The 25365-nt window shown below is 42.3% G+C and overlaps 1 protein-coding gene across 1 annotated transcript in view; it reads right to left on the reverse strand.

The window, feature by feature from the left end:
- Nucleotides 1–25365, reverse strand: part of CDH12 (cadherin 12) — a 1369316-nt gene that overhangs the window by 144371 nt on the left and 1199580 nt on the right. The window contains exon 7 of the mRNA XM_086965412.1: nt 12966–13219. Coding sequence (XP_086821538.1) covers nt 12966–13219 — 254 coding nt within the window. The remainder of the gene's footprint in view (nt 1–12965; nt 13220–25365) is intronic.

The following is a 25365-nucleotide window of genomic DNA, read 5'->3' on the forward strand; positions in this document are numbered from 1 at the left end:
GTATGGCACACCTGAAGCCATCTTGATTGGAATAAAGTGGTAACTCTTAAAACATTTAATTTAAAAAGAAACAACATGAGGGGGTATATTTTGCCATAGAAAGTATGATTAGTGCTGCAGAATGAAAAATTAGGGCACATTTTGAGTGACTTCTCAAATCCTTTTCTATTTCATTAAAACATTCTGACATGCAGTCTCCCAAAATGGCCACCAGAGACAAAAGAGCCCAAATGTAGCCCAAATATCACCCAGATGTAGCCCAAGTATAGCCCAATGACAGAATGTCCCAGAGTGTTCTAAAGAACAACTAGAGCGCTAACAGTCCTACTTATTACAAAGGTATAGCACACCTGGAGCCATCGTGATGGGAATAAAGTGGTAACTCTTAAAACATTTAATTTAAAAAGGAACAAAATGAGGGGGTATATTATGCAATAGAAGGTATTATTAGTGCTGCAGAAAGAAAAATTAGGGCACATTTTGAGTGACTTTTCAAATCCTCTTCTATTTCATTAAAAAATTCTGACATGCAGTCTCCCAAAATGGCCACCAGAGACAAAAGAGCCAAAATGTAGCCCAAATATCACCCAGATGTAGCCCAAGTATAGCCCAATGACAGAATGTCCCAGAGTGTTCTAAAGAACAACTAGAGCGCTAACAGTCCTACTTATTACAAAGGTATGGCACAACTGAAGCCATCTTGATTGGAATAAAGTGGTAACTCTTAAAACATTTAATTTAAAAAGGAACAAAATGAGGGGGTATATTTTGCCATATGAATTATGATTAGTGCTGCAGAAAGAAAAATTAGGGCACATTTTGAGTGACTTCTCAAACCCTCTTCAATTTCATGAAAAAGTTCTGACATATAGTCTCCCAAGATGGCCACCAGAGACAAAAGAGCCTAAATGTAGCCCAAATATCACCCAGATGTACCCCAAGTATAGCCCAATGACAGAATGTCCCAGAGTGTTCTAAAGAACAACTAGAGCGCTAACAGTCTTACTTATGACAAAAGTATGGCACACCAGAAGCCATCTTGATTGGAATGAAGTGGTAAGTCTGAAAACACTCAATTTAAAAAGGAACAACATGAGGGGGTTAATTTTGCCATAGAAAGTATGATTAGTGCTTCAGAAAGAAAAATTAGGGATCATTTTGAGTGACTTCTCAAATCCTCTTCTATTTCATTAAAAAAATTCTGACATGCAGACTGAAACATGCACTTTGAATACCAGCAGCAGACGTCCCTGGTGAGCAGTAGCTTTACTACAGTGATCTAATGTGCAACTAGAGTGCTAACATTCAGAATTTATGGCAAATGTGTGACACATCTGAATGCCTTCTTGATGGAACCAAAGTAAACAAGCATTGAAAATGCAATCGATCTCGCTCTCGTTTAAGTTAAAGCCATTCTGTTTGTAATGAGGTGGCTTTTTAGCTTTGCTTTTATTAGTGTTTTTTCAACTTTCATGTAAATAACATGCATCTGTATGCATATAAGTATATGTATGCATGCATTTATGTTTGTATTTATATAGATATACAGATGATATATGTTTATATATGTATGTATATATATATATATTCACTGAAAAAAACATAGGTTATAGACCATATATAGTTAGGAATTAGCATTTACAAAACCTTGAAAATTCACTGAAAAAACCATAGGTTATAGACCATATATAGTTAGGAATTAGCATTTACAAAACCTTGAAAATTCACTGAAAAAACCATAGGTTATAGACCATATATAGTTAGGAATTCGCATTTACAAAACCTTATTTTACTCACACAAAACCATTGAAATTCCATATATAGTTAGTTGCACTAACTATATATCGCGCACCCGCAATCCACTGCTGATGATGTCACATATTACATCATTCATGACATGGTCAGTGACATCACTGATGACATCACTGATGACATCTCAAATGACATCACTGATGACATCACTGATGACAACATCCAGTGACTGTATGTTTCTGTAAAGTTAAAATATGTCTTACATATTGAAGAATGAGTGGATGTATAAGTGTCTGGATGAAGGATTTAGTAGGTGCATGACTGACTGTATGAGTGAGTGATTAAGTGTGTCTCACTGAGTGCATGGGTTAGTGACTAAACTGTCTTAATTTGTGCATCATTATGTCTGTTGTTCTGTAAACTGTTGCATGTGTTGATAAGTAGCTATATGAGTAACTATATGGGTTATTGATTGGTTGCCCAAGTATTTGTATGGGAGACTGAGTGTGTGTGTGGGTGGCTGGGAGGTGTATGACTCTGTGCATAGATGTGTGAGCAGTTGATTCACTAGATGTATGGTTTCAAAAGTGCATGTGGAAACAGCTGTATGGGCGGTTGACTGTGTGCATGAGTGCATTGGTGAGTGAATGGATATCTCTGTGCTACATGTCAAAGTAAGTACATATGTAAAACACAGTACATGTGAGAGTTGACATATATACATAACTGTGCATAAGAGCCAGTGAATGTGTGAGTGGCTGTATGGATCATTGTGAACTTGTATCAGGGATTGTATAAGAGAGTAAATATGTGTTAGTATATGTTTGAATAAGTAAAGTTTGTATAACTGTATAGTTGAGGAAATGGAGGTGTGATTGATTCTTTGCATGACTGACTAGATGTGTGAGTAACTCCATGGATGAGTGACAGTCTGTGAGTGTCTGTTTACACTGATTGTATCTAAGGTTATATTAGAGTCTGAAGAGGTTCATCGTTTTATCACATGAATGATATCATCAGTGATGTGATCAGTAATGTCAAATGAGATGTCATCAGTGATGTCATCAGTGATGTCATTTGAGATGTCATCAGTGATGTCATCAGTGATGTCACTGACCATGTCATGAATGATGTAATATGTGACATCATCAGCAGTGGATTGCGGGTGCGCGATATATAGTTAGTGCAACTAACTATATATGGAATTTCAATGGTTTTGTGTGAGTAAAATAAGGTTTTGTAAATGCGAATTCCTAACTATATATGGTCTATAACCTATGGATTTTTCAGTGAATATATATATATATATATATATAAAGCAAATCTTCAAACAGCACACTCCTGCCAGAAATGAAGACACGGACCACGAAGGCTGCAGTAAGGGTGATTTTAATTCAAACCTCTCAGGTGACGCGTTTCGAGCAACTAGTGCTCTTGTTCACACACCGCGCACCTGGTCAGCAAACAAATGTATACACATTTTTTTGGTTACGTGATGCTCCACCTACTCAGTGAGTCACATGGTGCATAAACATAAAAAACAAACTATGGTTGTTTTGAATAAGTGCACACCGACATAAAATAAAACAGTGAGAAAGGCACTGAAACAAAATAGCTGCATGAATGCAGAAACATAAACTATGACATCCTATACTCTAATAGTGTAAAGTCATGATCAAATTAATTATGTTGGGGCAAAACCCCAATCTTGAATACAAAAGAAAGTATTTACATATAGAAAAATATATATATATATATGTATACTCACTTCCTGTGTACAAAAATATACAAACCATCTATCTATTTACATTACTATATACAATATTCAAAAATCATGACTCCGTAGTCATTGTTGTCAGATTCTGGCTCTGATGTTTCTGATCTCAGTAGAGCTTCCCTAGGTTTATCTTGGCTGCGTCTAAGGGCACTATTTAAAATATTGTCCTTATAGCCTCTCGCTCTGAGTCTGCTGATGGTATTTTGAGCCTCTTGCTCAAATGTCTCATGAGTGCTGCTGATCCTTTTAACATGCAGCAACTCACTATGTATGTGTATATATATATATATATCCAAAGAACAAACAGCCCCAAGGAGAGCACACTTAACATAGCGGGTGCCGGTGCAGAGGACAGGCTTGTCCTCTAATTATTTCTCACCAAAGGTTCCTTGACCAAGGAAAACACCGCACTGCAACAGGATATATGATTTCAAGGATTTATTCTGTGCAATTAAACACCACCGACCACCACCAACGCGTTTCAACAAAAACTCATTCTTGCTCACGGTATGGAAGTCACTGGAGGGTTGTGAAAAGAACAAAATTGTGCAAAGGGACTGAGCCTACTAAAGGTAATACTGTGAGCAAGACACTTTAAATGTTACTAAAACTTCATTGACTTCCATTACCAGCATGCAGCATTCTGCAGTTATCGAATGTGGCTAATTGAATAGCCCGAAGAAGTCACGTTTGGTAATTGCTTGTTTAAAGAATCTGCCCCTTTGCATGTGCAAGTGCCTGTGACCAAGGGGACAGGAGCCCCAAAACATGTAAGGCTATGAACTCATCTTGAACATTAATAAATGCAGCACTGCCTGGAAAAAAAGCTGCTGTTGGAGTGCGCTTTCATCTCGAGGAAGCTTTGGTTTAAAAATGATGGCTGCGGCGACATTCCAGCCGCGAAAGCGCATCGCCTCTAATGTCCGAGGGTCATCTGTAGACACATGAAATGCTTCGAAGTCTCCAGCCCATGGAATACCAGCTAGCTTTGTAAAAAGACTGCGATTGATGTCGAGGACCCACTGGAGGGTTGTGAAAAGGACAAAATTTTGCACAGGGACTGAGACTACTAAAGGTAATACTGTGAGTCAGACAATTTAAATGTTACTAAAACATCATTAACTTCCATTACCAGCATGCATCATTCTTCAGTTATTGAATGTGGCCAATTGAATACCCTGAAGAAGTCACATGTAGTAAATGCTTGTTTAAAGAATCTGCCCCTTTGCATGTCTAGGTGCCTGTGACCAACGGGACAGTAGCCCTGAAACGCGTAAGGCTATAAACTTATCTTGAACATTAATAAATGCAGCTCTGCCTTGAAAAATAGCTGCTGTTGGAGTGCGCTTTCATCTCGAGGATGCTTTGGTTTAAAAATGATGGCTGCAGTGGCATTCCAGCCGCGAAAGCACACCGCCTCGAATGTCCGAGGGCCATATGGAGACACAGGAAATGCTTCGAAGTCTCCACCCATGGAATACCAGCTAGCTTTGTAAAAAGACTGCGAATTATGTCTAAGACCCACTGGAGGGTTGTGAAAAGGACAACATTGTGCACAGGGACCGAGCCTACTAAAGGTAATACTGCGAGTAAGACAATTTAAATGTTACTAAAACATCATTGACTTCCATTACCAGCATGCAGCATTCTGCAGTTATCAAATGTGGCCAATTGAATAGCCTGAAGAAGTCACGTGTGGTAAATGCTTGTTTAAAGAATCTGCCCCTTTGCATGTCCAAGTGCCTGTGACCAAGGGGACAGGAGCCCCGAAATGAGTAAGGCTATGAACTCATCTTGAACATTAGTAAATGCAGATCTGCCTGGAAAAATAGCTGGTGTTGGAGTCCGCTTTCATCTCGAGGATACTTTGGTTTAAAAATGATGGCCGCGGCGGCATTCCAGCCACGAAAGCCCACCGCCTCTATTGTCCAAGGGCCATCTGGAGACACAGGAAATCTTTCGAAGTCTTCAGCCCATGGAATACCATGCTGGCTTTGTAAAAAGACTGCAATTGGTGTCAATGACCCACTGGAGGGTTGTGAAAAGAACAATATTGTGCAAAGGGACTGAGCCCACTAAAAATAATACTGTGAGCAAGACAATTTAAATGTTACTAAAACATCATTGACTTCCATTACCTGCATGCAGCATTCTGCAGTTATCGAATGTGGCCAATTGAATAGCCTGAAGAAGTCACGTGTGGTAAATGCTTTTTTAAAGCATCTGCCCCTTTGCATGTCCAAGTGCCTGTGACCAAGGGGACAGGAGCCCTGAAACGCGTAAGGCTATGAACTCATCTTGAACATTAATAAATGCAGCTCTGCCTTGAAAAATAGCTGGTGTTGGAGTGCGCTTTCATCTCAAGGATGCTTTGGATTAAAAAAGAATATATATATATATATATATATATATATATATATATATATATATATATATATATATATATATATATATATATATATATATATATATATTCACTGAAAAAACCATAGGTTTCACACCAGTTATAGTTAGGAATTAGCATTTAAAAAACCTATTAAATTCACTGAAAAAACCATAGGTTTCACACCAGTTATAGTTAGCATGAAGTTTTACTCGCATAAAACCATTGAAATTCCCATGTTATAGTTAGTTGGACTCACTATAACTTGCGCGTGCAATGCACTGCTGATGACGTCACATATTACATTACTCATGACATGGTCAGTGACAGGGAATTTAATAGGTTTTTTACATGCTAATTCCTAACTATAACTGGTGTGAAACCTATGGTTTTTTCAGTGAATTTCATAGGTTTTTAAATGCTAATTCCTAACTATAACTGGTCTGAAACCTATGGTTTTTTCAGTGAATTTAATAGGTTTTTAAAAAGCTAATTCCTAACTATAACTGGTGTGAAACCTATGGTTTTTTCAGTGAATATCATAGGTTTTTTAAATGCTAACTCCTAACTATATATAGGGCCTCAAACCTCTGAAATGTAATATTTTTTATAATGAATCCTATATTGTATACTTATATAATAATAATATATATTTTTTATTTTATTTTTGCCTTGGTGCGCTCCCGGTGCGCGCCCGGGTGTGCGCACCGTTAGCGCTATTGCCGCGAGAGAAAACATCATCATGACGTATCGCATAGCCGCATCCGCATGATGCGCACGGCGTAAGCGCACCCGGGAGCACTCGAGCGAATACGATTGCGCAACGTAAACATCCGACGCGACCGGGGCCGGCCCCCGGGCGCACCCGGGGGCGCGTCGCGTAAGCGGGTCGGGTCATGTGACCTGAAAAATAACACTTTTATTGGTGCAGAACAGTTTTGGTTTCCAAATGATGAAAGCCCCGGTCATGTGACCTGAAAATAACACTTTTCATTGGTTCAGGACAGATTTATTTTCCAAATGATGAAAGACCCCACCTTTTTTCCTTATTCTGACTTTGTCCTTTGACTGAGGAAGACCTGTTTGAACATCTTTGAGAACTATTTTGTATTTTAAAATGGCTACAGTAGCAGCAGCAGCTGGAGCATCTGCACCACCACCACCACCACCACCACCTCCAAGTGGACCACCACAACATTACATTGGTGGTCAAGAAGAGGAGGAGGAGGAGGAGGAGGAGGAGGAGGAGGAGGGGAGAAGGTGGCTGCAAGAAGACAATACCCCATACAAGCCAAGGCAGCACATTGTATGGGAGTTTTCTATACCAGAGGGCAAGAAGAAAGTCAATGCGCCCAAGGTGACTTGCCTAATCTGTGACATGGAACTTTTAAGGGGGAACCCTAACAAAAAATATTCTTTTGGTAATAATACCACGATTAGACACATGCAGCGTAAGCATCCGTACAACTATTCTGCTGCAGAGATGAGAGAACTGGCCAGTAACCCTCCCCAATCTTCAACCACCACCTCCAAAAGAAAGCAACCCACTCCATCGGGACCAGAGACAAGGGAGACGATCCCTTGCATACAACCACGGTTTGGGGAATTCAGAATTACATGTATTTTTTGTGGTAAGACCATCTCCTATGGTGAACAGAGCATAAAGCTCATCCTCCTTGCTGGTGACAACCACAATTGTCCCAAAAAACCCTAATTTTTTTCCGATTTTTTTTTTGCTCCAGTTGAGCCATTTTGTATTCCCTGTTTTTTGTTTCTCCCCATTAAAATAACAAAAAAATATAAAATAGTTCATAAAAGCCAAAAAAAGTACAAAATGTTCAAAAAACATTAAAAAAATATAAAACAACAAAAAGAAGAAAAAAAGATGTTCTTTTTATAACTACCTCCAATTTATAAAAAAAGGCTACATTTTTTCAAAACTCTGTCATTCTTTTTTCCTTATGGTACGCTCACTGGTCCGCTCCCCGTTGCGCGTACCGGGCGCTCCCCCCACGCAAATCGGATTTATTTTTTTTTTTGCCCCGCGGGGCCCTTTTATGGCCCCCAAATCAAATCTAGGGGATCAGGGGGGGTCTACTCTGCCCCCTTATGGTCATTTCCCCCTTTGTTTTTGCCTCCTCTTTTGTCTTGATCTTACCGAGACACAAGATGGCGGCCGCTCCGGACTGTTTCGAATGTTTACAGACACCCAAGAGCCAATCAGCTTTCCGCGCGCAAGTCGCGTAGCGCGCCTGGAGCGCTCCCCGGTGCGCGTACCGGAGCGCGGCCATAGATATATATATTTTTGGGAACCTAACTTACTCAAAATCCACTGGAGCACATATTTTGAGACATAGCAAAGGCACATCGGGCTACCAGTCCCTACAATTTTGCCAAGTTTGGTGGAAATCCATTCAGCCGTTCGGGCTAAAAGTGAGGTCGACCGCCCTATGGAAATGCAGTGTCTGTGAGCAGTTGATAACTGGCATGTCGACTTGGCCACTGTCACCACTTGCCAGGCCCTAACCTTCACTTTTCTTACATGTAAGGCACCCTTATGGTAGGCCCAAGGTACCACCCCTGGGCAGGGTGTAGTGTATGTGAAAGGTGTGTATGACATGTCCTGATAGTGAAATACCGCCAAATTCGTTTTTTACTATTGAAAGGCTATCTCACCCATAGGATAGAATGGGGAATGCTTTCTACCATCTTAGAAACATAAATCCCCACTGGGACAAGATATAGAAATAAAGATTAGGCTTTCTAAACTCAGAATTTAATAACACATCTTTTAATAAAGATGTTTTTTTAATTGTGTTTTTGTAAATGACACTTTTAGAAAGTAAGCAAAAAGCTGAGTTGCACTCAAGGCTTACAAATGTAAAAGTACATAAAACGTCATCCTCAAATAAATTCTCTAATGTGTGAAACCTGTGGGGCGGCTCTTACCAGCCACCCAATTCAAAATGAAAATGGTAACCAGAACGCATGCTGTAGACACAGAATGCACTACAGAACTCCACCCCCTGTGGCCATACTGCACCATGAAGGCCAGAACTGGTTTGGACTGGGCTAAGAGACCCTAGCCCAAAGAGAACAAATACATTTTGGGGTATAAGTATTAGACCTAAAACCCCTGAACTTTACACTATTTCTGGAATCAAGAGGAACCTTTGCCAAGGAGAAGAGCTGGAGAAATTGGAGGAGGCGTACTGGCCCTTTGCTGTGTGCAATTTGGGGTTGGCTTGAGGTAGCTGCTTCTGCCAAGTAAAAGACAAAGACTTTGTTGTGTGCTGTGTCCCCCTGCTTAAAGGAGATCTCCAAGGACTTGAGTAGAGCTTGCCTCCAATCTTGAAGTCTCAGGGACACAAATACTTCACCCCTAGCCCCCCTGAACTTCCTTTCTGGGAGTTCTGACCTGCCAAGAGGGGACTGTGGTGGGCCTTTGGAGGTTGTTCTTGCTGTGGAGAGCTGGAAAAGCAATGCAACTACAAGAAAATTGATGCTTCGCTCTTTTTGTGGCAGTTTTCCCGACGCAGCACCGTGGTGAGCGAAGAATCTCCATGCATCGTCGCACCACTGCTGAAACCAAAGCAGTTCCTGTCGCCGCTGCAAGAAGTGACGCATCGAGGCTTTGAGGCCGAAGAAACCGCAGCGCCGCTCGACATTGCATCGATCGGCAAGGCATCTTGGATTTCCCATGCATCGTACCTGTGCAGCAAGTTTTCTGGATGCATCACCAGTGGACCAGAACCGTCTCGGAATCGACGCATCACTTCCCGCCACAGACCGGATTTGACGCATCACTTCTCCTGTGTGCAGCAGAATTGTTGCATCGCCTCCCAAGGGTCTCAGTAACTGACAAATCTCTTTTTTTTATGCTTCCCATCTCTGCGGCTATTTGGGCTTGTGAATTTTGTCACAACTACAGGTACTTTGAGAGGAATCATGCATCCATAGTTTTCTATGGGCCACGTTGTTTGAAACCTTTTTTAAGTCACATTCTCATTACATATATGTTGGATTTGTGGTGTTTTGGTCTTGTTGAGTTTATATGAAGCTACTCTATTTCTCTAAAATGGTGTGGTGTCCATTTGTGGTGTTATCACTGTATTACTGTGTGCTTTGAGTACAAATACTTTACACATTGTCTTTGGGATAAGTCTGTCGGCTCGTGCCAAGATACCCAGGGGGTGAGCAGGGGTTGTCTAAAGTGTGTATCCCCTTACCCTGACTAGAAGCAAGGGTCCTTATTTGGACAAAGGTACCTACCTCTGCCAACTTGACACCCCATTTCTAACAGGGGGCATAGCTTTTGAAGACTTACAGCAATCCCACTCTGTGGGACTTACTGGAGGCCACAGGAGGGCTTGTTCGCCCCCGAGGACCCTCTGTAGCCAAGGGGACTTCATTCCCCAATAAGGAGTGTTTCAGGAGGTGTGTTGGCAGAGTTGAGGAAAAGGGATGGGCCTCCGCGACTTGAAAGTTTGTAAATAATTGTTTTCATTGGGGAAGGGGGGCCACGCAGCACCCCTCCCAATCTGATTTCAGCCCCCGGGACCCCATCCCCCTGGGCCGGGCCCGATGGGCAGCCTGGCATGTGGCAAGAGCTGACCCTGGGTGTGGCGGTCACCAGGGAAATCTTTAACTCTGGAAGGGTGCAAAGCAGCACCCCTCCTTTCTTTTGTTTTGGACCTGTCCCAGGGAAATGGCTGTGCCCGGGGCCAAGCATGGCTCGGAAGGAGTAGTGCAGCCCCCCAGCCAATTATTTACAAAGAAGAAGGCCCCAGGAAGGTGGTGGTCCCGGAGGTGCAGGGGGCCCCTGAGGCCCCCAATACATAGTTGTTTTGGCCCAGGGAGGTTGTGGTCACCATGGCCAGGTGGGGGTCTGAGAGGATCCATCCATAATAATTCATTTGCTACAGGAAAGGTGGGGTCCAAGAAGTCCCTCTGATTTAGCTTTGGCCTGGGGCACCAGGGAGGCAGTGGACCCTGGGCAATATTAAGCCCCAGGAGGGGCCCATGTGCCCCCATCCCTCATTATATGTATAGTGGATCCTGCAGCAAATTCTTAAAGACAGAGGGGTTGATTAGAATGTAGGGCAGATCGCCACCTCCCACATGGCGGTGGCGATCTGCCCTACATCCTTCACCACCCGCCACCCCTTTCACCCGATATATTTGGATGGCAGGGGGGACCCCAGTGGACAGAAAGACTGTCCGCCGGTTTCCCGTTGGTTGACCAGGCACAAAAGGGGCTATACATGGTGGCGGTTTCTGCTAGACAACACCATCCATATTAGCATGGGCAGCGGAGCATGGCTTGTATGGCGGAGACCCCGCTGTGGAAAGCCATGTGAAGTCTGCTATTGGGGCCCCATTTCGGGTCCCCAGGGTATTGGGTGGTAGGGGGTGCACATGGGGGTACCTAAGGTACCCTCCTGCATTGTCATTGACATGGTGGCAGGCACCTTGCGGTGCCTGTCACCTTGCGGTGCCTGTCACCTTGTGCATGACAATGCACACAGTGCATTCCAAGCATTGTGGCGGGCGGTGCTGTGAGCACTGACCGCCACAATGCTGGGAATGGCATCCTAATTGCACGTGCGGGACCGCCGCACCACTGGTGGCCGGTCCCAGCACTGCTAGGGTGGAGGACGGACTTTGTTATCCTAATCGGCCCCATAATGGTCTTTTTGGACTTGCGGGTCCTGTGAGACCCCCAAGCTGCCAGAGTGGTCCGGGCTTTTCTACCCTGCCCTCATTTCTTTTTTTCAAATGTATTTCCTGAGACTCAGACAAACAGATCTCAGCATGAGATCAGGAGAGGCCACTGATCCTCTCCATCCCTAGATATACAATTGGAAATGTCTTTAAATAACTCTGCAACTATAGTAATGTATACAGATTTGCATGTCTTATATTCAACTGCTGGAAAATATATTAGAGCCCAGGCTCTCAAGTTCCAAAGTCGGTAGCTTAGAAAATAAATCACCCTCTAAATTGAATTATCATGCCAATTCACTTATAGATTCCTGTAGGTATATGCCATGCTCATTACTAAAGACTCATCTGTAAGAGGGTGCAATTAATGCAAATACAAACCAGTGTACTTAGGTTTGATCTTTAATAAGTACATACAAAATAAAGAAGAGATAATTTTGGCATTGACATACAGAACTTAAACAAGCACTGGCAAAGTAATTAATCTTACATTGCAGGAGTGATCTGATAATCTTTGTAAGTGCCTGACAAACCATAATAATAGTACAAAGAATGCAATGAAAATATTTGTTTCTGTATTTTCAAGCTGTTTACTGCATCATATGATGCAAAGTGCCTGCTTCGTCACATGATTAACATGCTTTACTGCCATGTGATGATGCAACACACATTTCTTTATGTATCTTGACAGTCTAGGAAATACTATTTTCATTGTTTTCTAGACTTTTAACATGGCCAGCCACCTATATTGCCATGCCTGTGCTAACATATTTTAAAAGCCTTCAGAATTAGCATGGACAATAACAGCTGCCACTAATGTGATAAATACCACTGGATACTGTGAAAGAAAACCATTCAGGGTATCATCAAGGCCACCATCAGTCCCAATGAAGCCATGTTAAAGGGGACAGATAGCTTAGGAAGACATCCATGTCATCAATAAGGCCACCATTCGGCACCTGGTGCAACACAGACGAGCATCGGGCATGAGAGTGGAAAGGAGAGATGGGTAGTTTAGGGGGTTCAAATAAAAGAGTATGCACATGCTTTATAAACCAAAATATGCAAACGTATGGAGTGATAAACAAGGAGATTTTTTTTTAAGTAGTTCCATGACATCAGCAGTGGAACCCTACACCATACCCAATCAAAAACAAGGGTGAGGTAGCTATGCTCCAAGGAAATACCAACACAAAATTGGGAGAAAAACACCAGTAAAAATGAGGGAACTGAGATTCAACAAGAAAGCCGCCAAATAATGAGCAAAGGCTGCCTGTATCTGGTATTGTTGTCTAGAGTGAAATTGGAAGAGTGTAATTGTTTTCTTACCTTACAGAGCTAGAACCAAGATCAAGGTCTTGTGCAGTCACAGCTCCGATGATGGTACCAATAGGAGTATCTTCATAAACCTCCATACTGTATACAGGTTTGCTGAACACCGGTGGCTCATCCACATCCAATACACTGATCTTCACAGTGGCTGTGTCTTTGAAGGGGCCCGCAGAATGGAACCGATGGTCTAAGTGTACATTGGAGGCTTCTACCTTAAATGTGTATGCTTTTTTTGTTTCAAAGTCTAATGCCTGTGGTAAAGACAAAAAGAATATAAAAAATAAAAATTCAAACTTTTACGATGTAAATCATTTTAATTATTCAGGAAGTTGTTTGTTTAATTTATACAAAACTATTTTGATTGACTTTCAATGAACAACTAAACAATGCCAATATAATGATATTCAGTAAAGCAAGCAGTAATTAGGAGTGAATGAAGTGCATTCCAAAAGAAATGAACCAATTGGACATGTGTACCTCAGTGGTGAGGTGTGTTTGAATACGTGAGTTTTAAATTTGAAAAGGTAATGACAGAGAGGCACAGATTCTGCAATGAAGTCCAATATCTGTTGAGAAGCCAGGAAAAAGCCTGGTTAAGAATTTTCTTTTTCTCACTGTTATATGTTCAGTGCTGGCTTATTAGATTTCGATTTTGTGTTGTACTACAGTTTTCTTACTGCATTCTGTTTTGACTATGTTGGTGTGTTGTGCCCTAATATGCTTGAATTGTGATGATGTGTTACTTTTGTAAATGAGCCACAATGAGAGGTTGTTTAGTTAGCTCTTTCTGCTCTGCTGAGGTTTCAGCCCGGATGGATTTTTGAGGAATAGTGTTTTCTGGGACAAGAAAATGCCACGCTTTGGAGGAACTGGCCCTGCGCCTAGTTGGCACTCTGCATCCCATTGGTCATTGGTGCCACCCCTTGATGCCCAGAAGCTGAGATTAAACATGTAAGAGGTGCTTAGCCTCTGAATTCTGCTGCCTGAAACTACAAAAAGAAGGAGGATTGTCGTGTTGGAATCCTGATCTGCACCCAAGGGCCTGCTTGGTGAAGACTGTCCCTGCTGCACTATCTGGGACTACAGCTGTAAGGAATTTGCCTTGCTTCAAGAAGGAGTAAGGAGTGGAATCCCTGCAGCTACAGGTTATCAGAGCTGACCCTCTCCAATCAAAGTCTGCATCCTAAAGTAAGTCCAGTTGAGTTTTAAAGGGTTGAACAAATGCATTGAGGTAAGTGAAGTACATGCCTGCCAAGGACAATCTAGGAGATTCCAAACCCTTTAATTTGGGTTTTGGAGACTTGGAACCCACCAGGAGAGCCTCTCGAAGGAACTTCAGATATTTGGCAAACTTTGGGAAACTTTTTGGAAAAAGTTCTAGGAGGTGACCCACCCAGCCTTGAGAGCTAAGCCGGCACAGGTTCCAGGTTCATCCAGTATAAGAGCTCCAGAGGTCCAACTTCCAGAGTTTGACTGGGAGATCCCTGAAAGTCAAGCTGTCTAGCACTCACTGAATCTGGACTGGTGGAGAGCAGTGACTGGCCTCAGTGGAAAAAGCTTCAGAAAAGTTTCCAAGTCAAAATGAAAAATGTTGACCGAGGCCTACTGCAAGGGGTATCCGAACGAGGCTCCATTGAGGTCAGCCTCAAAATGTAACTTTGTCAACATGACCAGTTGTCCAGAAGTGGTGCTTTTGGTTTCAAGCACTAAAAAGTGTTTATTCTTTAAAAATTCATATCTCCGGTTCCCTACATTGCATTTTCATGGTTTTGGTGTCATTTTTAAATAAAAATATGTCATATTTGTATAAATTGGTGTGGAATTTTTATTGTGTGTTGTGTCTTACTTATTTACTGTAATAGTATTTTAAATGCTTTACACACCTGTTTCCTAAGTTAAGCCTTATTGCTCTGTGTCAGCTACCAAGGGTTGAGCAAGGGACTAATTTATAGAGAAACTATTTAGGACACAGTACCTTGTTGGTGGCCTTGTTGCTGGTGTTAGGTGCCTCACTACCCCTCCCAATAACCCACCTTCCAACAACCTCTGTATATAAACACAATCAAATGAGTTGCTCTTGCTTTTTTAATTATTTGCCATCTTTGTGGGTGTCTATTTTGAAATAACTGTTGTTAATCACTGATGGGTCATTCCCATTTTTCATATGCAAATCAATGGTATTTTCTGTAGCTGCAATTTTACAATTTGCCCGCACACAGTAGCACATATGATTTGCCATGGTGTTGTTTGCTCTGGTATACTTTTGTGCTGCATTGTTGCATTGTGTTGTTGGGTTGTACTGCAGTTGCTGTGTTACATTTTTTTTGCGACTGTCTTATTGTGCTGTGTACTTTATGTTTGCATTGTGTTGTTATATTGATTTTAGTTACGCTTGTGTCTTGTGTGATGCTACATGTTCATGTCCACAATTGATGCAATATTTCCAGGCAAATTAACATATTTTTTTTCAATTTTCTATGACAATAAATCATTTGCCACTAAGGTGCTAAATTCCCACTCTTCCCGCTCTTCAAGTATCTAAGTCATGGGCCAGCCCCACACTGGGATATTCAGCGCTCATTTTATGGGACACGATCCCACATCACTAGTGCACATGTAGTTTAGTTAAGGACGTCTCTAGCACCTGACTTTGTGATTTGGGGACAAAATCTTTAATATTTGGTTGAGATCTTCATCACACACTCTATTCGCGAGGGCCCTGACCTTGCAATCTTAAGCTTCTGTCTTGTAAGGAACTAGGCTCATTGAACTCAAAGAAACAATCAAGTTTAATCCAGCCAAATAAACCGTTGCACAATTATTAGGAAAAAAAATGAAAGTAATCAGCTAGTTTCTAATTGCAATAAAGCTTTGCTGTAGGTTTGGGAAATTGAGTCCATTGTGTGAGACAAGCTTTTGCCACTTAAACGTCAGACTGCAGAATATCAGCAGATTCCTCCATCAAGATAAGTATGTTGCATTGTCAGCAGATATGCTCTGTTACACTCACATTTGGAGGAACCCTGTCTTATTTGAACATGCCCAGGAGAATTCAGGAAGCAAATCCTTGAACATAAAACGTCCATCTGAAGTTGTCCTTCAGAAAACATCAGTGCATCAAAACAGATAAGTCACTGGAATATTATATTCAATAACAACTGTGTACCTGCTGTACAGAAGGAACTATTTAATTGTTTAGTGATTTTGTCCAGTTTTGTTCTTTGTAGTATGTCTATATGCGGTATAGGCCATGTGTTCAAATTGTTTAACTCTTGCTACCTCTAAAATATATATTTTTTAAAAGACAACTGTGTCCTTGATAAGCAGTGGGGTAGCTAGGCCTTATTCCGCCCATGGCGGCCCCTGCATTTGCCGCCTGTCTTGGCCAAATGAAAGAGTGGGGGGTGAAACTGCCCCCCAAAAACCCATGCCTCCCGGGGTGGACTACCCCTTCCCTTGCTACACCACTGCTGATAAGGTAATCATATTTCATCCATGCCTAGCCCATAATTCTAATTGCCTGAGCTGCCGAAGTTGAACCAGGGGAACCAAGTTAGAGTCCCAGGTGCGGCTGGGCCTCGTGTGATTCTGGGCAATTCACTTAATGTCACTGCGCATAAGAAAACAAGACTTTTTGTAATGTAAATGGTGCTCATGTGCAGCTCCTTTGAGCTGAGTTTTTGCCATAATATACAGCTGTAATAATAATAATAATAATAATAATAATAATAATAATAATAATAATAATAATAATAATAATAATAATAATACTAATAATAATAATAATAACAATAATATTAATAATAATAATAATAATAATAATAAACAGAGTCCTGCTTGAAAACTCTTCAATCCAATCCAATGATAACTTTATTCAATACTATTCAGTAGCATAAAAGTATAGTAAAAAACAAATAGAACCTTAAAATATTAAAAGAATGACTCTTTATATATTCAAATCGATTATGAACAAAACAGGAAAATGTCTACTTAACCTCTTAAGTGCTGCGCCTATTCCAACGGCCGACGGCACCACTACCTCAGGAGTGCTGCCGTCGGCCGTTGGACGTTCGAACCTCACCTGCGCAATGGAACGTTCAGCACTGGAGCTGGATGTTCCATAGCTGCTAAGAGGGTAAATGGAAACCAATTTCATCTATTTGAGTGACTCATTTAGAGTATAAACAGTTATCTTGTGGGGTACTTTAATTATGGGAAGACCCACTGCAGACTTCTCCTTATTTTTAGTGCCTGCTAAAGTTAAGAAGGCACTACGGTGCAGACATATGGGGTGTGTAATTGGTGTAAATATAAAAGTGCTGGTCTGCACTGTCTAAAATAAGGGTTTTAAGTACCAGTAAAATATATCTCTTCCTAGGGATTTCATAAAAATGTACAGAAAAATATGATGTTCAAATTGGTTGCCTGCATCACACTGTCAAATAGGAACAAAACTAGCACTGACAAATAGTGGCAGTTATTTGGAAAAACTATCCTCAGTGGCAGCTTATTTACCCTTAATCGGTTCAGGATAAACCTTTGTTGGTCATTGGATACCAAAGTCAGATATGACTTCAAGTCCTCCTGGAGGGCAAATCTATTAAAAACAACTACAAACGATTTTGCTCCCTCACACACATTTCCTTCCCATAGCATTATACAAAGTGCATTGTTTCAGTTGTTCTTCACCTAATAGTTTGCAGGACTCAGGATTAATAAAATGATTCCGTATTTATTCAGTCCTGTTTCTTTGAGCAACCAAATTGTAAGCCAGAGCAATATAGGAGCCATCTTAATCTGTCAGAGATGTACAGGGTTCCCAGTTCAGTGTGAGCTATGTAATTCGAACTACTGGAGGGGAGGGAAGGGAAAGGGTACGTTTAAGAAATGAGTCCTCAATCCTTTGAATGTTCTGTGTGTTGACCATTCCTCAAACACCTGCACCATAGGAAGCCGCTGCTACTGTTTTGCTTGTATATATAGTAAGGAGTTCCCTTATTGCTTTAAATCCCAATTTCTTTGTAAATGTTGATATCCCATTGATGGATTTCTCCATTTGCTCACATCTATTAATTACCATCGGAAACTACTAATTCTTGTTCCCAAATAGTATCCCTAGGTAGCAAAAAGTGGGTGATTCACTCAGATTATGCCCTTCTGTATGGAAGACGGGTTTTATCCTGGGTTTGGCCCCGTAAGTCATGATGTACGTTTTGGAGCCATTTACTTTCAGATACAGGTCCGCCATAAAAGTGATATATTCATCTATTAGGGCCTGTAATGCCCTCCCAGTTCTCACAATTAATACAACATCATCTGCATAAAGTAGAACTGGATATCAGGAAGTGGCCGCCCCGGGGGAGAGTGCCTTTGAGATAGCTGTGATTGGGAAGCGGACCTGAAAGGGAGCGAGTGGGACAAGTAGCACTGAGACTGCATTGAGGAAACAAACAGAGGGGGTTTGTAGCTCAGTTGGTGAAAGTCCTTGGATGACACAAGTCTTCTGCAGTTTTCTATAGAAGGCGCTGGTGGAGAAACTGTGGTACGAGGTTCATATAAATGCTACTAATATGGAAAGACATCAAAAGCAGGCTAGTACGGTGGCCAGGGTAGAAGCAGCCACCGGAATAAAAGCCGGAAAGCATTTAGTTCAAGCCAAGGAAACGTCTTCCGTAGCAAAAACCCTGGTGTCTGCGAACCAATCTGAAGTGAGCTCCAGCTCAGAGATCTCTACTGAAGAACATACGGAACTACCAGCAGCGATATCTCCATCGCAAATTCTATCCCAATCTCTACCGCTTCCAGAGGAATCAGTATCTAAAGCCCGGGTGGAGGTCCCTAAGAGGTTGGCCAAGGGAGTATCAGGGGGTGAAATGTTTCCCTTGTTCACAAAAAAAAGCAGCCAGCTTCCCACCACTCAGAGCCTAGCGCTAGCCTGTCAGGTCTCCCAGGCACCGCCCGGAGTGACACAACACTCAGTTTCCTTGAAGGACCACACATCACCCCACCCCAAGAGGCTCAAGCAGATCAAATGGAAAGAGAATCCTCTCTTTCACCTTTTAATCAAGGCTATACTGGCCTCATACCGGCTCAGCAGCCCATCTCTGAATCAGACCTAACTCCAGGGACTACCGCAAGACTGCAGGCGTTGGAGTCTGTGCAGATGCAAGACACATTGGGAGCTGTAGTAGAAATTGGCGGGAACCAGCAAGACACAGTAATGAAATTTTCCCTGAGAAGTCCGAGGATCTGTCCTCTAATTTCAGCATGCCTCCGATGGAAGCGAAAGATTTCCTGAACCTAATACAGGAGGAAATTAGAGAAATGAAAATATCCCAGGCATTAGAGACTGTGACTATTTAGTTAAGGCTGGAGAAAATCGAGGCTTCTATTGCTGGATTCCCAATCAAGCTTGACGAAGCAGAATCTAGGATTGTCCACCTGGAGGAGCAGATAAGCTCTACTATCAGGAAAGTAAATGAGGTGACTGCATATAAGATCGCTCTTGAGTCAAAAATAGAGGACTTAGAGAATTACTCATGCCGCTCAATCCTTTGGATATTAGGAGTTTCGGAGGGGACTGAAGGACTAATACTCTCCGGTGGGATGAAACTTTGTTACACAAAAAGTGCTCCCTGGTCAGGCCGGGGACCTTACACTAACAAGAGCTCATCGGGTTCCAGCCCAGCCCTTCCCAAACTCAAAGTACCCATGGACAATTTAGTTAATTTCTCGGATTATAGGATCAGAGAAAATGTCCTTATGATAGCTATTCAAATGAGACAATTTACTATTGATGAAAGGAGAAACAGTAGCCCTCATCCTCCTCGACCTATCAGCGGCGTTCGACACAGTCTCCCACCGCACCCTAATACGCAGACTCTAGGATGCAGGAATCCAGGACAAGGCCCTCGACTGGATCTGCTCCTTCCTCTCTGGCAGGACGCAACGGGTCAGACTCCCCCCTTTCCTCTCGGACCCCACACCGATCACCTGCGGAGTCCCCCAGGGCTCCTCCCTCAGCCCGACGCTCTTCAACGTCTACATGGCTCCACTTGCCCCCATCGTCAGAACCTACGGACTCAACATCGTGTCATATGCAGACGACACCCAGCTCATCCTCTCCCTATCCAACGAGCCCAACACTGCCAGACGCAACTTTCGAGAAGGCATGGAAGCCGTCGCCAAATGGATGAAAAACAGCTGCCTTCAACTAAACACCAACAAAACAGAAGTACTCATCATGGGCCCAAACCCCGACGCCTGGAGCGACACCTGGTGGCCCACCGCCCTCGGAAACCCGCCAACCCCCACAGACCACGCACGCAACCTGGGAATCATCCTGGACTCCGAGCTCAAAATGGACCGCCAGATCAACTCTGTCTCACCTTCCTGCTTCCACACCCTCCGCCTCCTTCGTAAGACCTTCAAATGGATCCCTCTCGAACACCGAAAGACAGTCACTCACGCCCTGGTCACCAGCAGACTCGACTACGGCAACGCACTCTACGCCGGAATAAACAAAAACCTCATCCGCAAGCTACAGAACATCCAGAATGCCGCCGCAAGACTGGTCCTCAACCTGCCAAAACACTGCCACATCTCCCAGCACCTGCGCACACTCCACTGGCTCCCCATCGAGGCGAGAATCACCTTTAAGATGCTCACCCACGCACACAAGGCCCTCCATGGCACCGGACCAGCATACCTGAACAGCCGACTCAAATTCCACGCACCCCAAAGGACCCTACGATCAGCCCAGCTTTCCTACGCCGTGGTCCCCCGCACCAGAAAGACCAGATCGGGAGGCCGCTCCTTCTCCTTCCTCGCGGCCAAAGCATGGAACGCCCTTCCGCTCTTCCTCAGACAGACAACATCGCTCCCCATCTTCGCAAGAAACCTCAAAACCTGGCTCTTCGACAGACCCCCTCCTTGATGGAATGGAACCTGCACTCCCCGCCCCCCCCCCCCCCCACCCCCACCCCTAGCGCCTTGAGACCCTTACGGGTGAGTAGTCGCGCTTTAACAAACTCCTGATTGATTGATTGAAAATACGAAATGTTGTATCTTTTCTGACGAGTCGGTGGGGGCGTCGAGAAGGCAGAAGAATTTGTAAAATTGCTTTTGTTATTTAAAGCTCAGGGGGCCCAGGCATCCATTGTGCAGCAATCAAAACTTAAGGTCTTGGTTAAAGGGAAGCTTCACTTGTTTACATGGGTAGAAGAAGTCCAGGAATTTTTTTAAGAAATATCTGAGACAAGATTACATTTGACTCAATATGTTTGTGCTGTATGGGAAAATTGCTCTGATTGTGTGGGTGGGGCAGGTGACTGAGGGTGCAGGGCCAAGGCACCCCATTAAGAGAAGGGGGAAATGTGGCTTGTGGGACCGGAGGAGACCAGATTTTGGGGGAGGGGAGGCTATGATGGGAGGGTTAAAGTAGTTGTATAGAGTGGGGGGAGGGTGGGAGAGTAGGGGGAGAGCATTGCGTAAATGAGCAGTAGCAGGGCTCTGATTGAAAAAAAAGGGTCAGGATAAGTATTGATGTAATTGGTAAGGTTTATAGATATAGGATGCAAAGTTTTTATGTAATTAGTAAGGCTATAGATATAGGATCATGAATATCAAGTAAGTGCAGTATTCTTTCGCTCAACGTGAATGGGATCTTGAACAGACAAAAATATGGAGATCTAATTAGATGGTTAGCTTCCTTTTCACCCCAAGTACTTTTTCTACAGGAGACTCATTTAAAAACGAATTCTCCTAGAATATTCCTCCCTAGTTGGTACTCGCATGCCTCTTTTGCTTCTGCAGGACTGGCTAAGAGAGAAGTTGCGATATATTTCTGCAGGGGTCTCCCATGAGAGTTTGGCCAAGTGAAGAGAGATCCCCAGGGGAGATGGATATGGGTTGAGGCTAAATTAAATGGCACGTTATTGCATTTCATCAACTACTATGGCCTTATTGTGGATGACACCACGGCCCTATGCAGAATTAGTGAGTTAATAAGTGGGGTCCCCGGTAAAATAATCATGGGAGGTGATTTTAACTTCATTCAGGACTTAAAGAAAAATACCTCGAACAAAAATAAAAAGAGCTTAAACCCAAAACTAAAAAGGGGATTGAGGTTTTAAGACAGGAGCATATTTTTGATGGATCCTTGGCGCGTTGCCAATCCTACGAAATTGGAATTTTCATGCTATTCGAATCAATTCCATACAGCTTCTCAAATTGATTTTTTCTTAATATCACAAACCTTGGATTGTACTACCCCAGATATAGACATTAATCCATTTTCTGACCATTCTCTTATTAAACTTAATATAGAAATAGGGGTAAGCAGGAGGCCAAGATCCAGGTGGCAGATGGATCGACTTCTTCTGCAGGACCAGCAATGGGTGGCTGACACAAAAGATTGGATTGTTGAATTTTTCAAAATTAATGAGAACGCAGCAGAAATTTTCTCAGTTTGGGGGAGTGTTTAAGGCTGCCCTTCGCGGGTGAATGATTGCACTATCCGCATCTCAAGACAAATTGATGAAAGAGAAAATTTTGAAGCTTCAACAGGCAGTAGTAGAAGCAACACAGTTTAGATATGTACATTCTGCAGGGATGGGGGACGCCAAAGCAAAGCTAGATAGGGCCAAATACGAGTTGAAGGAATTTTTTACTTTGGAAGAGATTGCTAGCTCCAGAAAATATCTGCAGCGAGTGTACGAGGAGAGCCAGTTGGAGAGCCAGATGGTTGGCAAGATGCTCGCCGGTAGTGTCAAAACTAAACAGGAGGCAACTACCATCACGGAAATTATTGATCCCAAAACTAGACTGTCTTTAAAGAGTAAAGAGGAGTAGCTCAAGTCTTTCTTGACCATTACTCTCAGTTATGCACCACTAGATATGAAGTTGGAGCGACTCAAATTGACAACTATTTTGATGGGGACGAGCTCCCTTTTCTTTCAGAGTCTATGGTGGAACAGCTCTTGCTAGACATACCAGAAGAAGAAATTATGAATGTAATAAAATCGATTTCAGGGACACAAGCCTGCTGAGCCGATGGTCTTCCAATTGAATGTCATAAAACCTTTTGGAGAGAGTTGACCCCTTTTTTGGAAAACCTTTTTTAATAATATCACTCAGGGAGGTTATGTTCCCCCTAGTTTCAAGGAATCTATTCTGGTCAGCTTTGTCAAAAAAGGGAAAAATGGCAAAGACATTAATACGTATAGGCCTATCAGTTGTCTTAATTCGGATTTTAAAATATTAATGAAAATTTGGGCACAACATTTTATCCCCATCGCCCAGGAGTTAATTCACTGTGATCAAACCGGGTTTGTAGCAGGTAGGTCCATGTCTTCTAATACCGGGTTTTTAATTCAAGCCCTTGACTATGTGACAAATAATAAAATACCTTCTTTTATTACCATGGTCGATGCCGAAAAGGCATTCGACCTGGTAAACTGGGACGCACTGTTTTTTGGCTTAGGTAAATTCGGCATCCAGGTGCAAGTCTTAAATATGCTGAAAAATATTTACCAAGGTGCGCAAGCCCGTGTGACAGTTAAAAGAGATTCATTTGGGACCGTGGACATAATCCGTGACACTAGACAAGGGTGTCCGATGTCACCACTACTTTTTACTTTTTTCATCTAACCTCTAGCTGTGAGAATCAGCGGAAAACCCCTAATTAAAGCTATATGCAAAGGGATGTCTAAGGTAAAATTATTCGCAGACGATATAATTATGTACCTCGGCCTGGATAAACAGATTGTGGAAGAAGTTTTTTTTAGAATTTAGTAAATTCGAACAAAAGGAGTCTATAAAATAAACCAAAACAAATGGAGATTTTAGTGCTTAATACGGACTGCAACTTTTTACCCACAATTTTAATAACCCATGCCCTGAAAGAAGAGCCTATTAGATATTTGGGTATTAATGTCTCGAGCCACATAGATCAATTATTTAACTTGAACTACCTAGCTGTGTGAAAAAAATTAAAACTCTGTTGGACAAGTGGTCCCTCCAACCACTGACTCTGATCGGTCGTGTAGCAATTTCAAAAATGTCAATTCTTCCACTGTTAATATTTTTGTTTGTTATTGTACCCTTAAAAATCAATGCTAAATATTTCAGGGAATTTAACTCAATGTTTAGGGAATTTGTTTGGAATAAAAAGGCGTCAAGGGTTAAATTGCCCATACTACAACTAGAGACAAATCAAGGGGGTCTAGCCTTACCAAATATCCGTACCTACTATGGGGCAGCGCTACTAGATCTAACAGCACGTCTATTGGAACCCAACGATCAGATGGACACATATTTTTTTGAAAGAATGATCGATGAGTCCGGCACACAAATTCCAGTTTTTCTAAAGACATCTAAACTTTCCAAAAAGTCCAGTTATAAGACTGTTCGTAACTATTCTGATCAACTCCAGTCCTTTTTTAAACAGGCACACTTGTCTGGGTTTGCCTTTTTAATATTGGAGGAATGCAGGGTGTTTGGCCTGCAAATTCATTCCAGCCATCTTAGGAGATAGAAGGACATTGGCTTTGAAAATCTGGGCCATTTGTTCATTTTAAATACAGTGATTTCCTGGGAAGGGTTACTAGGCAGAGCAGAGAATCGAATTAAGCCAGGGTTCTTGGAATATTTGCAGATTATTAACTTCATTAAAAAATATAATCTCCTGCCAAGGGGGTTCCTATTGCCCTGTTTGATGCTCTATATAAAGTGAAATTAAAGGGAGTAGGAAATTGGTACGCCCTAATTATGAAACAAAAGGTACTCCCCCTGTTGATGAATTTTTGGGAAAAATAACTCGGGAGACTACCTGTACCTTCACACATTAGGAATGGCAGGCTATAGCCCGGGTAGGAAGCAAGGCTCTGGGAGCAGTTCATTTTAAAAGGATAGCCTTTTTGTCACGGTGGCTGGCCTATTATACTCCGAAAAAGCTAAACAAATGTCATGCGGAAGTGGATAATAAATGCTTTTGAAGTCTCTCACACAGTGAGAGAGACTGGCTTCATATATTTTTTACTTGCCCAAAGGTTAAAGCCTTCTGGAGAAACATTTTTTAGCAATAAGCCAGTCTATTAAAAAAAAGATTGATTCAAAGACAGAAGTGGCTCTCTTCGGGCTCTCTAAACTTGGGCCACATTTGACTAAAGCCGAAGAGACGTACATATCAATCTGCTCTACAATAGCACGTTCATTAATTTTCCAAAATTGGAGGTCGGAAGAGATTCCATTATATCCTAAATGGATAAATAAAATGTCAAGAATAAGGAGATTTGAGGAAGTCTATGCTAAACGGGTTGGTGCATCAAAAAAGATTGACGTGGTCTGGAGGTTTTTTGATAATTTGGCATCTTAGCACATTGCACTTTAGAAAACT

Source organism: Lissotriton vulgaris, chromosome 4_1 (genome assembly GCF_964263255.1).
Source record: "Lissotriton vulgaris chromosome 4_1, aLisVul1.2, whole genome shotgun sequence".
Taxonomy (NCBI): domain Eukaryota; kingdom Metazoa; phylum Chordata; class Amphibia; order Caudata; family Salamandridae; genus Lissotriton; species Lissotriton vulgaris.